At 42.6% G+C, this 15,983-nt stretch overlaps 1 protein-coding gene across 1 annotated transcript; it reads left to right on the top strand.

Annotated features, from left to right (window-relative positions):
- The first annotated feature begins 728 nt into the window (after positions 1-728).
- On the top strand, positions 729-13,014 carry LOC124595815 (dehydrogenase/reductase SDR family member 11-like). Its single transcript, XM_047134708.1, has 6 exons — positions 729-899; positions 5,169-5,331; positions 6,248-6,377; positions 10,818-10,947; positions 12,027-12,173; positions 12,817-13,014. The coding sequence occupies exons 1-6, from the start codon at positions 762-764 to the stop codon at positions 12,856-12,858; spliced, it is 750 nt and encodes a 249-aa protein (XP_046990664.1). The 5' UTR covers positions 729-761; the 3' UTR covers positions 12,859-13,014.
- Positions 13,015-15,983: the final 2,969 nt, after the last annotated feature.

Consider the following 15,983-nt stretch of genomic DNA (forward strand, 5'->3'; position numbering starts at 1 on the left):
TAGCACATAAATATGAGCACATAACTTTAAATTTCTGAGTGGGTGGGAAGGCAAATAGATGTATACAGTTGTATGTTTTACTTGACTAATGATGACAGAACCAGCGGCTGTATTTGAATCTAACGTAATTTATTCATTTTAAAACATGCTACCAGTTCCGACACCACATGGTGTCATTTTCAGTCCCCGAACGTAACCTGCTATCCACAACCGTTTTTATGTGCCATGAACAAAATCCTATGCAGCGGGCCAAAATTAACTGGATGCTGTTCACAGCACATCAAAACTGTTATGGACGGCAGGTTACATTCGGGGCCTGAAGATGACACCATGTGGTGGCGAAACTGGTAGGATGTTTTAAAAAGAGTAAACGACTCTAGATTCAAATACAGCCACTGGTTCTGTCATCATTATGCAAGTACCACGTGTCCGGCTGCAGTGCCACTTAATGGATTATCAGAGTTGTATGTTTTTCTCCTTGTACTTAGGTGTCTTACCGAAGACACTTGGCGCACATTAGTGGCCGACAGATTTGGAGGTAAGAGAAGAATATGGCGATATGGCAGATTCAGTGATTCAGAGACCTGCACTTCCTATCAGCGTTGCCGCACTGTATCACGCAGAATACGACAGTGGAGGGGGATCTGCTGTGACGAGGCACATCTGCGCGGCAGCAGGGGCCAAGGCTATATAAACAGAGCTCCGCTGCTCCGCGGCAGTCCGAACAGGCCACTGCAACACGCGAGCAAGTAGAAGCGACAATGGGCATGGAGAGGTACGCGGGCCGCGTCGCCCTGGTGACGGGCGCCAGCTCCGGCATAGGAGCCGCCGTCGCGCAGGCGCTGCTCAGGAGGGGACTCACCGTCGTCGGGCTGGCCAGGAGGGTCGACAGGGTCAAGGTGAGTCGTCACGGGAAAACGTCGCTCCAAATTAGTAAACATCTTGAGAAAAAGGAAACTTACATATGTTAGACCATTGGCGCACGTTTTATAACAACACGTCGTATGAGACTTTAATTACACTTGCTTTTTAGCATCGTCGTCAAGAAACTGTTCTTGGGATAAGTCCCTAGAGTTCAAGCAGATTTTCCTAAGATTTTATGAGCTCGATACAGGTCATACAACACAGTGGCTGGCTACTTCCTGTAGTAGATTCATTGCTTTATATCTAAAGTAACGAAGTGACCAAGAGCCTGGATTTCCTGCTTGCACGAGAAATCGCCTCGCATCACAAGCACCATGGTCGATTCTTGGTTCAGGCACAAACTGTCAGTTCAGTATACAATGTGTAACAAAAATACACGGATAGACTTCGTGGGGGTTGGCGAGAGTCACTTTCACAGTAAACTGTGCGAGTGATACCAACACATGGCGTGCTGCCACCTCTGTGGTAGTAAACCTAACTTTGTACGCTGACTGCAAGTATTGTTGTTGTATCAGAAGTGGACGTGATGTACGATATCCTGAATAGCGTCAGCCACTACAGAGTGCATCCTAAGCCCTCTGACAAAATTTGTGCGTTGTTCAGGGATCTGAGTATTTTGGCATAAGAGTTCCTGCTGTCTCCAGTCGCTCCTTACAAAGTATTCAGTTTGTATCGTTTATTAACATTGTTTCTTTAAATATGACCCCATAATACAGGAAGATCCGAGTTCCTATGGCCGTCCATGTTCTGCAAAAGCTGCGAGACGTGGTTGCCGACGCTGGGGCGGACAGCTCCGCGTAGGGTCGCTGTGCTGCTCTCTCTCTGTATACACTGTATACCCCAACTATTCATTACCAAACCTATCCTGTTTATCACTGTTCACCCTCTGAGTTCCAACAATGTGAAAAAAACACAATTTTAAGATATTTCACATAATTAGCGTTTATTACCATACCAAGCAGCAAATACAAGAACAAACCGATAAAAGTAAACAATCAGTTGTTTCAAGGTTGCTCTATGAAATATAAATGCAAAATTTTTCACAAAAGTAACCTTTATTATCATAATAAGTGACGTATATAATGTGTAATTTGCGGAAGGTAAACAAGAGATGGTTTCACTTTGGAACCACTGCAACATACAGTTTTCAGTTGCGTGTCATTTCCTGTCTATATATGAAAACAATTTCGTAGTTTTTCTAGACAAAATCACATATTGTGGAATTTCCATGGACCCATAAAGCCTAAAACAAATTATAGTCCTAAATGACTAGCAAAAATTGGGCTAAAATTTAGTGAAATTTGTATCACAACAACATACTGTCCCAGTGCTTTTACTTATAATACTCATAAAAGCAGTAGTACAACCAAACTTTAAGTTGCTTTGGCGCTATAAATGACTGCTGCAATGCGCTACAGTTGTAGAAGTAGCTCATTCTTCCACTACAAGCCACTGTCTTGCAGTTGCGTCGGTAATTTCATGAGAAAGGTACTGGTACTTCTAAAAAGTTAATAAAACGGCGGTTTCAGGCAGGAACCACTGCAGCTCAGTGGGTTAAAATACAGTTAATCCCGCCAGAGAAATAAATATGAGAGAGAACGGTAAGTTACTGGATGCAAGCCTGAGATCGAAGATTGGGTTTGGCATTACCTTTGTGAACAGCAAGTACGGCATGTGCGCGTCACAGATTCATTTCCATGTACATGTATACAATTATATATCACTCATACTATTGTAATAACAATAAAACTGTTCTATGCATTCAATGGGCGTATTTCAATAGTTGTACACATATAACAAACAGTACTTTAATAGCCATTCAACGTGTTAAAATGTCTGCTTCCGTAAGATTCTTTGCCAAGATACCAAATGGCCATCATGTTACCTAATAATGAGAGAACAATTCCTTTTTGGTGGATCGAATCTACTGCTAGCTGAAGCAATTGCTTAAATTCATATTACTTACAATCTGTGTTATGTTATAATGTGGGTAACTTTGTGTAAATCCTTGTGTTACCGTTAATGTTTGTCAATCATTAAGATTTATCGTTTCCTCTTGATCATTTTATCTTCATGTTTCTCAAATCTGCAGTTATTTAACAATTTGTTCTGTTTCAACCTTCTGCAGTACAGCATTTCAGGTAATTTCGTGATTTGTTAACTTACCTAAGTGACGGTTTCACTTCTTTTCTACTGTTAGCTTCAAGTTGCATTTCCTAGTTTCAAGTTTCATTTCCTTATTCGATTGATTAGATTTGGTTAGATCAGAGTACCCATCTAAGAAGGTATTTCGCTTTACAACTCAGTAACTGATTCCAGAATGTCTGTTCAATCATCACACAGTCGAAATGACACTAACAGGTACACCTTCCCTTCTATTTATTTAATTAATGAATTGATTAACTAATTTTTTATCTGGATCCATTTGACCTTGTGAGCCAAACCTAGCTTGGTCGTGAAACGAGTCATGTTCAGAAAATATATGAACAAAGACTTAAAGAATTAATAAAACACGAAACACAGTGCATAAAAGGGAAAAAACCGGAGAAGGACGAATAGGGCCCCGCTATGAGGGTTCCGTACAAACATAATTGTGTACATACATAATAATAATAATAATAATAATAATAATAATAATAATAATTTCGCGTGGCTCAACGGGCAGATGCAAGTCCTAGAGGACGCCACTTCGGCGACTTTCGTATTCCTGACCTATCACAGTTATCCAACCGGGGAAAGGACACCTGCAGTTTGAAGTGGAATACCAACCACTTGTTGTTTCAGGCGACTTGTCACATCGTTTCGAGGCGAACGCTAGGTCAGAACGATGACTGAAAGATGCGTAGTCCGACAGAGGTTTGATGCCGCCGACTCTAGGTTTCCAGTCACGCGCTTCATCACATTTTGAATTAATTAACTAATTTTTTATTTAAATATTTTTTCAAAAACTTCAACATTACAGTCTACTCATATCTACAGTTCCTGTTCCACAGGCGTTGCATTAAAATGTGCAGAACATCAGTATGTACTACAACTTTGCTAAAGGTTTTTATTGTATTGTGATACTTTGGTTCTCGACAAATTTTATGATTCTAGGTCAACGCGAAGTACGCTACAGGTTACAATGAGGTAGTTTGCAACTATCAAAATATGTGACATAAATGTCCGTATCTTTTGACCGTATTGACTTAGAAACTGAAATGTTGCACAGCGCCAAGGGACCGTAGATCTCAGTATGTGCCATAAATATCAAGTTATAACCCTCACCTTTCTTGAGAAAATGCGATTTCAACAGTTAGACAGACAACCAAGTGACCCTATAAGGAATCTGTGTTTACCGGTAGAGAGAAAACTGAACTCCGCTCGAGCATGTAATCAAGGCCCTACAGTACTGACCGGCCACCGTGTCACCCTCAGCCCACAGGCGTCACTGGATGCGGATGTGGAGGGGCACGTGGTCAGCACACCACTCTCTCGGCCGTATGTCAGTTTACGAGACCGGAGCCGCTACTTCTCAGTCAAGTAGCTCCTCTGTTTGCCTCACAATGGCTGAGTGCATCACGCTTGCCAACAGCGCACGGTAGATTGGATGGTCACCCATCCAAGTGCTATCCCAGCCCGACAGCGCTTAACATCGGTGATCTCACGGGGACCGGTGTTACCAATGCGGCAAGGCCGTTGGCACCGATTGAGATAGGCAAATCTAAAATTAACAAATTATAGGGAAAAGTTCTCAATTAAGGCAAAGAGCTCTTGTACAGAATAGAAAGAATGTGCTACAATGAAACCTTTCAACTTCGATTGGAATACATGGGGTTTATCACCAAATTTTTTTCAGGTCTGCTGGAACCCTAATGAAAATGAAACCAGCTGATTAGTGCTCACGATTCTGCACAACGCTTAAGAAAGTGTTACCTAAATGTACATCGTTTTTCCTTCTGTTGTTCACTGAATGAATGCTGCACTTTCTTCTGAATGAGCAAGTATTTTCAACAACATATCTCACAATGCAATGTGGCTAAAGAACGACCGAGCTGAATTCTTATTTACCTGCGATGTTTAAAAGAAAGTTTCGCCTAACTATTTAAAGTAAATCATAAAATCTTCTTTTAGTCAGATAGTGCCACACTTTCTCGTGATATTATGTGGGTCTGAAAAAAGTAAGTCCGTTACTGTGTTGATTCTACTAAGACACTGGACTGGGACTAGAGGCCAAGTTGACAGAATCTGTATTTCCGTTCCAGGCTCTAGAGCTGAAAGACGCCCCCGGTAAACTTTACGCTATTCAGGGTGACGTCAGCAGCGAGGACAGCATCCTCTCGGCATTCAAGTGGATCAGGGAAAACCTGTCCGGCGTCGACATTTTGATTAATAACGCCGGCTTGGGAAACAACTACGATTTGACGAGTAAGTAGCTGAGCGTCTCTCTATAAATCTGCTGTATTATAATCAGGCATAACCTCTTACACTACAATCGGAATAAGTAATGATTCTGATCGATACATGAGCCGTTGTACAGAAAACATTACACTTTATTAGGAAAGCTAAGCTCTCTTTAAAAGAAGAAAGAGCATGAAGCTTTTTTATTCACTTCCCCATATATTGAACTCATTTCACAAGGATACCACATGACAACTGGACTGCGGCTGCGGAAGCCTACGCAACTTTTTTTTATTTTTTTATTTTTTTACGTGGCTACACGTTCAGAGACAGTGAATAGTTACAATTGAAAGAAAACAGCCCTCGGTCACTATTTTTAACAAATTAACCGGGTTTCAACACTGCTAGGAGTGTCTTCCTCAGAATTTAAATCAAAGAATGGTCTAAAACATGGTCACAGAATTATGACTATAAACGTATGATACAGAGTATAAGAACAGAATCATCGTGAAAACTGGCAGTACTTATATGTCATTTATAAAATAATAAATATGCCAAAAGGGCATTAGTCACAAAGATATGTGGTGGCGAGCCACTAAGGGCTGCTCGTTACTTACGCGGTTACAAGTTGCAAAGTGTCGTTTTGTCATTTGACACGTGGCGATCGCAACCTATTCTGGTCACGGGTCTGTTTGACAGTTAACGGAATTAATGCTGGCTCCTAAAAGAGGAAACGCAACTATTATTACCACAATGTTACAGCGAAAACAAATCAATGTTGTAACAAGCCTTCCAGTCTACTAAATGTTACTTCTTCCCCCACTGTATGAATCTCCTTCGCCTTTTAGAGTCCGTAGGAGCTTAATGTGGTCTAGTTATGCAATATGTCACACGTAACTCGACTCATGTTGCTAGTAAAAACCGCTACTCTTTGTGCCTGCAGCTGGTAAGACAGAACACTGGAAGCGCATCCTGGACGTGAACGTGCTGGGTCTGAGCATCTGCACCAGGGAGGCCGTGCAGGACATGCTGAGGAGGGGCGTCGACGACGGCTTCATCATCCACATCAACAGGTAGGCTGCGTCGGCGGAATAGTCACCTTTTCGCAAGCTTCCACGAGGATATATTCCGAGATGACAACACTTCACTCGTCTTAAATATTGTTGGGCCTTGTGGTCTGGTTGGTAAGGCGCGTACCCGTCAGACCGCGGAATACGTGTCTGCCTCTAACATAGCCCTAAGTTCTCAATGATGTGAAGATCCGCTTGTAACAGCCAGTGGTTCGGACTCCGCGTTAAACTGTAGCTCGTCTTTTCCCCGTAGGATATCTTGGGTAGGCTATCTTGGAATACCCAAGTCACCGAATCGGTGTCAAATAGCAAGTCCATTGAGCAACATGGAATTAGTATTATCGTAAACATTAAACTACTTTTGAGACTGTGTTCTTACTTGTGGCGTACAGAGTTTTCAAATGTAGCTCCCTGGCGTTCTTGGCAGTACAATGTTTCCGCTTTCCTGGCGTTGGTCGTGGAGGCTTCCTTGATGCTATCTGATAGGAAGTCTATGTGGTTTCTCTTTCGCTATCCCGATCTACATCTATAAACACTCTGCTTGTCGCTGTACAGTACGCAAAGGAGTGTACTACCACCGTCATACCTCAGAAAAAGGTCTGGCCGAGAAGCCGAGAACATTCTGGTACTTTGCAAAATCTCTTGGCGGGTCTAAGACTTTCATCCAGTCACTCTTTGTCCAGTCTGGTGTAGCATTAGAACATAGCAAACCGAAAGCCGAAGTTTTTTTTTCGCATTCAAGAAATCATTCACGGAGGAGAATCTTAGAAACATACCGTCGTTTTGAACATCGCGCACGGTTGCGTATGGACAGTATAGCGATAAACATCCCTGGCGTGGAGAAGCAACTAAATTGAAAACAAATAAGTCGTCAGGTCCGGATGGTGTCTCAGATTGGTTTTACGAAGAGTACTCCGCAGCACTGGCCCCTTATCGCAAATCTCTCGCCCAGCGCAAAGTCCCAAGCGACCCGAAAAAACGCAGTTGACTTCTGTATGTAAGAAGAATAAAAGAACAGACCCGCAAAATTACGGACTAGTATCCTTAAAGTCGGTTTCCTGCAGAATTCTACAACGTATCTTGAGTTCAAATATAATAAATTTCCGAGAGACCGAAAAGCTTACGTCCACGAGCCAGCACGGTATTGAAAGCATCGGTAGTGCGAAGTTCAGCTGGTGCTATTTTCACATGGTGCACTGCGAGCTGTCGATGAAGGGCAACAGCCAGTTACTGTATTCCTAGATTTCCGAAAAGCATTTGACACGGTGCCCCCCTCCAAACTGTTAACGCAGGTACCAGCATACGGGACGAGGTTCCAAGTATGTGTGTGGCTCGAAGCCCTCATAGACAATAGAACTCATTATGTTGCCCTGGACAGCGGGTGTTCATCAGAGATTAGTATATCGAGCCCCAGGGAAGTGTGATAGGACCACTAGTACATTCCATACTCGTAAATGATCTGGTGGACAGGGTGAGCACCAGTCTGCGGTTCTTTGCTGATGATACTGGGGTGTGCGATAAGGTGTCGAGTTTGAGTGACTATAGAGGGATGCAAGATGACAGACAAAATTTCTAGTTGGCGTGGTTAATGGCAGCTAGCTATAAACCTAGAAAAACGTAAGTTAATGCAGATGAGTAGCAAAGACAAACCAGTAATGTCCGGATACAACATTAGTAGTCTCGTGCTTAACACTGTCGCGATTTCTAAATATCTGGTCGTAACGTTCCAAAGCGCTATGAAATGGTACGAGCATGCGAGGATTGTGAAAGGGAAGGCGAATGGCCGTCTTAGGTTTATTGGGAGAAGTTTAGGAAAGTGTGGTTCGTATGTAAAGGAGGTCGTTTGTAGGTCGCCAGTGCGACCCATTGGTGAGTACTGCTCGAGTGTTTGGGATCTGCACCAGGTTGGGTAAAAGGAAATTATCGCAGCGATTCAGAGTCGGTCTGCTAGATATGTAACCGGTAGGTTCGAACACCACAGGAGTATCTGGGAGACGCTTCGGCAACCCAAATGAGGGATCCCTGGCAGGAAGGCGACGTTCTTGTCGAGGAACACAGTTGAGAAAATTTAGAGAACCGGCATTTGAAACTGATTGCAGAACGATTCTACTACCACCAATACACATTTCGCGTAAGGATGACGAAGATAAGGTACGAGAAATGAGGGCTGATATGGAGGCCTATAGACAGTCGTCGCTCCATTTGTGAGTGAAACAGGAAAGTAAATTAGTAGTAATGGTGCAAGGCACCCTTCACCACGCAGTGTATTGTGGGCTGCGGAGTATGTATGCAGATGTACTTCGTTCCGATATCAACAAGTCCCGTTCTCGAAGAGAGAGAAGAAAGTAGCAAAATGCCTGTTTCGTAACCTGAACTGTCTTAAAGTCATTCTCTTCACGCCAGTTACACGATGGTAACAGCATAATGGTTGCACTCTATTCCTCGAATGTGGGTTCTCAAAATTTACCCAAAAGGATATCGTGCGAACCACTTCGTATTTCTTCCAAGGAATCCGTTTAATTTCCTCGAGCATTTCTGTTACACTTGCGACTACGCTTTTAGATTGTTGCCGGCCCACACTAGGGAATACAGAAATCCAGTTCTATACTGGGCATCTTTGTGGTTTTTTCTGTCATCCGAAGCAAGAATTCAACATGCAGGGATGTCTTTTCTTAACCGTTGTTTCTTTATAACCTGCTATTAACCAGTCAGTGGGCTGTATCTCAGTGCAAAGCCTACAAATCTGAAGACAGCTCTCGGCAATTTCATTACCGACTTCTGTGCCTTATAAAAATGGGCGCAGGATACAGGGTTAAAGCTCAGCTCATCCAAAACCCAAGCGATACTAGTTGGTCATTCTAGGCTCACTAGCGCGAAATATCGGGAATCCATATCATCTTTAGTCCTAAATGGGGCAAATATCAATTTCTCTGCTTCAGAAAAGAGCCTAGGACTAATAATAGATGAAAAACTGAACTGGACTGTGCACTTAACTGTAATGTGCCCTGCAACAATATAAAAAAGTCTTCCCTCTTGACCTGAAAAAGAAATTTGTAGAAACACTTAAACTTCCAATTACTGATTACAGTGATGTTGTCCTGCAAGGCCTTTCTCAGGAAAGCTTGCGGCGCTGAGAGTTGGTTATGAATACCTGTGTTCGTTATATCTGTGATGTTCGACTCTCTGATCACATTTCACCAGCTTATGCACAGTTACCGTAGCTGCATTCAGACAGCCGGCCGGAGTGGCCGAGCGGTTCTAGGCGCTACAGTCTGGAACCGCGCGACCGCTACGGTCGCAGGTTCGAATCCTGCCTCGGGCATGGATGTGTGTGATGTCCTTAGGTTAGTTAGGTTTAAGTAGTTCTAAGTTCTAGGGGACTGATGACCTCAGAATGCTCAGAGCCTTTTGAACGATTTTTTTGCATTCAGACAAGCGCAGAGATTTACATACCTTCTGTCTTATCAGCGATCACGGCCCCTCATATTTTTCCTCGATTTTAACGCACGCCTCTGAACACTGTGACGGAACCACCAGTTGCCAACAGAGCAAAAGCCTTTCTGTCCCTTTCATCGTTCAGCCACATTCTCGACGTCTTTCTTAGAAACAGGAACCCGACTCTGGAATAACCTCCCGCATTGTATTAGGGAACTGAATAACATCTCCAGCTTCAGAAGACAATGACATCCTGAGTGAATTTCCACTCTGCAGCAAAGTGTGCGCTGACATGAAACTTCCTCGAAGTTTAAAACTGTGTGGCAGACCAAGGCCGGAGCTCGGGGCCTTTGTCTTGAGCAAGTGCTCTACCAACTGGGGTACCCGATCACGATTCACGATTCACGATTATTCCTGACAGCTTACTTCCGCCAGTACCTCAGACAGGTTCTGAGTCGTATTTGCCTACCTCATTTGGTAGAGCACTTGCCAGCGAAAGTCGAAGGTCCCGAGTTCGAGCCTCAGTCCGGCACATAGTTTTAATCTGCCAGTTTCAATCTACTCCACATCTCCTAAAGTAAACTTAAGTATTACGCAGATCTTTCACTTTTACCAGTACTTTTAACTTTCCTATCCCCAGAGGTCTCTATATCAGAAAGCATATAAATTCTTTTTACGTCTGCCACTACCATCACTACTAGTGGGGGCACTTGTAGTAGTACAAGTATAGTAGTAGAAGTACTGCCAGCATTAACTTTGTCAGTGCATAGTCAGTATTGCTTACTCACCTTGACACTTCAGACACTCAAATCATTTGACTACTATTTACAGTTCAGGTTAAATAAATAAATTGTTTAGCCTTTTTGTAGTGAGAAACCTTCAGATTCAAGAATACGGTGAAAGTTGATAGCTACCGCTTCCTAACTCTGTGAACTTCGTACTTGATGAATGTAATTCCATCGTATGTTGTAAGACGTACCCCTTACGCGCAGCGTTCTGTGTTCGCAGCCTTGTGGGACACAGACCGCCCACCTACCACAACACGGCGGTGTACTGTGCGAGCAAGCACGCCGTCAAGACACTGCTGGAGGGACTGCGGAAGGACCTGGTCGCCAGAAACAGCAAAATCCGCGTTGGGGTGAGTCTTCCTTTCCAGACTGGTGGTGGGGGTTGCTCGTGATATTTCTGGACGAACTAACTGTTCGCCACATTGTACAAATCTAGCTAACGCGACAGCAGAATCTTTCTAAGTGTTGCTTGTAATCACTACAACAAATAATATCGACAAGGCGGCTGTCGTGCTGAAGTCCGTTCCTTCAGATGGTTTGCGACTAGTGTCTTTGTTCAATAATTTAATGTTATCCGGTTGAAGCATGGACCCTGTAAAAATTTGTGAGAGCCCAGGTTCAGTAAAGAGCAGACAGGAACTTAAAACAGTGGTGTTAAAGACGCGAAAGCTATAGAACTTGTAAATTTCTAAAATCACGTAATTATACCAGAAGTAAATGAGATCATCATTCGGATCCAGTGACAGGGTTGGTTCGGGATACCGTATCAGCAATTCGCACAGCGGGTGACGATGCATTTTTAAGAACAGGTGACAGTGTAAATTACTTTTGGGTAAGTAGTAATCGAATTATTCTTCTGAAAAGAAGCCATTGCCATCTTCCAGTGAACAAATTTACGACAATTGTCGTCCACAGTTTATCGTAATACAGAGATGAAACGTAATGAAATTGCAGAATTGATTAAATACGTGAATAGCGTGTATGAGAGTCTTGAGAGACTCCAAAACTTTGGTAGGGTAACGAGAGTTAGCTTTGACGAAGACTTTATGCTCAAAGAAAGACACGAGGAAATGGTCATCGAGTTCTTGGAATTGCTTCAAGTAGTTGGAGCATATATCGTCCTCAAACACCACAAAGATTAATTGGGTTGGAAATTCTCTTCAGCTCGTGCCCTTTCTTTCTGATGAATCAAGATAGTCCACCGCTTATCCGCGTTACTTTTATTTTATTTCAATTTACCACATTTACATACATGCACGTAGCACTAGAACAGTAAATCGTTAGTCTTCCCATTCCTTAAATAAATTTCCTGCGTTAAATTACATTTTTGTGACTCAGTACAATTCCTAAAGTTGTGTCACTAAAATATTCAGTGCATTCTGTAAGTAAAATGCTGAGTTCTAAGTTTAGTCTGTCCCATTCACTACAGGAAGTTTCTCCGGGAGCTGTGCGAACTGAGTTCCTCACGAACTTCCCTGGAATTCCTGCGAACCAGTACGACTTGGTTCCCTGCCTGGAGTCGGAAGACGTCGCGGAGGCCGTCCTCTACATGCTGTCGCAGAACCCACGAGTCCAGGTAAGCTAGCGCGTCCTGTCAGTAATTGGTTTGCACGGTTGTCCTGAAACACATTATTCTCTTTGACACTTCGTTAATGGCGCTTCATTCGATGCTCATATATTTACGGCACTGTTCCCCAAACATCACCGTTTTCCGTTTTTCGACAGCGTTCAGTGTGAAGAAGCACGTAATAAAATAGCTGCATTCACAATTAGTGAGTAGTTTATTACACGTGTAAGTCGCCATTCATACCCATTTGGACAGTTAACTTTACTCTCTGCTACTGCGTCCCATTTAGAGCACGCGAATAGTTAAAAGACGCACTACCAGAAATGGCTCAAGCGGATGTCTTGACGTGAGCCCACTGCGATGAAAAGCATTTCCAACATAACTGGAAGGCGAATAACATCTGACAAATTTAATTCGTATTTGGCAGTAACCACCTGTCTGATGGTCAATCATTCAGGCGACATTTTTTTTGAGCTGGGGTGGGAGACCAAAAAGCGGCTTGCTTTCGGCTTCCTGTATTCATGACACTTTAGTAGAATACATTCTCCTATGAAATATTTTTGACTCTCAAACCTGATTTTGAAATCATCACGTGCCTATTTTTCGAAATGAGTGTCTTTACGTATTTAATAAAAATTATTTTTTGTTTCAGGTCCACGACGTCATTATCCACCCAACAGGCAGCAGCTATTGAAGTCGTTGTCGTTCCTCTGTTACATTAATTTATACAAAGTAAACGTCATATAACAAGTTTCATTGGTGTTGTGGATAATAAATGTCACACAAGTTTATGTTCCGCATTCTCTTGACATGTAGCACAGCATATGTAAATAAAATGACATACATCTAGTAATGACGATATTTATAGAAGGTTACCACTTTTTTCCGTCGTAAGCAACACAAAATAAATTATATACTTTTGTAATCTCACACAAAATAACGAAATCAAAGCACTCTGTCTCTTAACTGTGTAAAGAGGACTGCAACTATTTCAGAGTTACACATAAATTATTAACGCTTCAAGATTCGGAAATTAGTACGTTGCTTGTTTTGCAAATCATAAAACAAAGACATTTAGAGCAGACATTGCACATTAAGGCCTCAAAGCAAAACGACTTTTACCTGCGCTCCTTTTATTACTTGAGTGATATAGCGTACAACTATTTTACACAGAAAATGTACAATGTTTGAAACTGTATCGCAAGAAATTTGATTGTTCCTGAGATACTACTGAAAAGAAATGTGAGCCTAGTGTCTTTTTTGTCATGAAAATTGTTTACCCCGGATTATTATTATGGCAGTCGATCAACCAGAAGTTGTCAGATTTTTCTGACACACGTTGGCCACCGTTTAGCGTTGGAAAGACGACGGGTTCACCTTTTTCACCGGCTGTCGCCATTTATTTCATGGACATTTCTGAAGAACGGAACTTGAACATTGCTCCTCTTCGCCCGCCCTGTTTTTGTTAGGTTGATGATGCCATTCTGATTTCCCTCATAGCAAAGAAATCTGTTACAATACGTTCATCACATGAACAACGTATATGCCTACGCAAAGTGTACTGAGGTAGTGGAGAAGGAATGGGAAGCTTTCCTTCTTAGACGCTCTGGCTGATCTGCAAACGGACGGATATATCAACGGGTCCTTCCACCATGCCGTCCAGAACAGAGCTGTGCAGAAAACACTGATATGTACAGCTAAAATTCTCGTAAGTGGAAATGGGGAAGTCCTAAGTGCAGGTCTGACATTTATAGGAATGGAAAAACAATGTATCTGTGTTTGACATGCCTATGTACCTAAACAAATTGAGAAAATATTCTGAAGCACGAAGTTATGTTGTTCTCCGCATAACAGTAAAAAATGAGAGGAATTAGAAAATAAGGACTTTATGAAGAACGATCTAAGTGCCATACCAAGAAACTGACTGGTTCTTAGCGCCAGTCAAAAAGTTTTTAAAGGTTTGTTCTTGCAGTAAGAAAACACCAACGAGCCACTGCTATTGCTGATGTTTGTTTACACAAATAGCGTCGTTAACGGTTTAGCACCTACATGTTCATCTTCAGACAGCTGATCACGTGTATATTACCTGTTTGCTGTTTACATTATTTGTTGGCTGTATTTTAACAACTAACAACAACAACAAATATATTATACACGTCAACAACCTACAGGTTCAAAACCGGTAACAGCGCTACTTTGTATAAATAAATAGCATAATAAAAAGTGGCTTGTTGCTGTTTTCTCCTTTCCAAGAATCAACGTATATTCTGCACGCAGCTTCAAAAATCTCAGTTTTCGACAAAATAGCAGGAGGAAAGTTTTGGTTCGAAGTGACATTAATACTGAGGCATTCTGTTTTATTTCAATAATACAAGTGCAGAAATACAGCATTAGGTTTTCATCTAGTAGAACTGCCGTCAAGAGTAACCACTTCTCTTTTAAATTTTGGAACTTCAGAGGGAAGCAGAGTTTGGTAGAAATGGTTCAAAATGGTTTAAAAGGCTCTGATCACTATGCGACTAAACTTCTGAGGTCATCACTCGCCTAGAACTTAGAACTAATTAAACCTAACTAACCTAAGGACATCACACACATCCATGCCCGAGGCAGGATTCGAACCTGCGACCGTAGTGGTTGCCCGGCTCCAGACTGCAGCGCCAAGAACCGCACGGCCACTCCGGCCGGCGTTTGGTAGAAATACTGTGCTCCGTCTACTAACGCATGTCTGGAAGACTTGCTTCATCGTTTGGCACTTGGATTAACTCGAGCGTCATGAGGTGGAGTACCGAGAACACAACAGCACTGAAACACGTTTCGTGAAAAAATTGGCACTTAGACAGTTTATCATTTCGACTCTCCATCTGTGTTCAGACAAAACGGCTGACTGGCTCACGAAATCACGTTAGTTCCCTCTGGAAAACGCAAAGCCAGATCCAGTCTATCAGTATCAGTATCAGTATCAGTATCCTTAATTCTGTGGAGCAATATCAAGCAACATGCGACGAATCCTAAACAGACACGGAATCAAGACCGGTTTTAGATCACACAAGAAAATCAACTACGCGTACTATTCGTAAAGTAACTTCGGTTTATTTTTTAGTAAATGTTATAGTTTTACAATGCTGTGAAAGTGAACAGTATAATTTATTTTTCCACTCAGTTTCGACCCATATTGAGACATCTGTCGTAGCGTTTGACGAGCACAGGAATTCTGCAATTACAGCATTCTGCCGCCTGCGACTAAAGTCGCCTTACGACACTGATTTTTGACTCTTAGTCATCGCCTAAGCGTTTCTAGCCAAGCCGCATCTTCATGTGCATGAAGAGAAAATAATCCAATAATCCAGCGGAGATGCTCAGTCGCAGATAGGCACAACAAAAAAACTGTCACAAAATGAGCTTTCAGCCAACAAGACCTTTGTCGAACAGACACACACACACACACACACACACACACACACACACACACACACACACACACACACACACACATGACCACAGTCCACAGTCTCTGACAGTTGAAGACTCTGGCTGTTACAGTAACTTTGAGCGTTAACTGTGGGATTTCTCTCCAAGAACTCTAGTAACAAAATTCCTTTTCTCTCCTAGAAGACAGCTGCCATAAGTTACCTGCTGGAAGGTGTTTGACGACACTTTGGGGTTTTTTCTCCGGTGACCCATTTGGCCCCACTGCATTTACTGAACTCCTGTTTCTGCAATCACGTACCGCACCCACGTCTCATCTCCTGTCACAATCTGGCAGAGAGACGCATCAGCTTCCCGCTCGCAACACACAAGAGAGGGCAGCGCTGCTGCCAT

Source organism: Schistocerca americana, chromosome 2 (assembly GCF_021461395.2).
Source record: "Schistocerca americana isolate TAMUIC-IGC-003095 chromosome 2, iqSchAmer2.1, whole genome shotgun sequence".
NCBI lineage: Eukaryota > Metazoa > Arthropoda > Insecta > Orthoptera > Acrididae > Schistocerca > Schistocerca americana.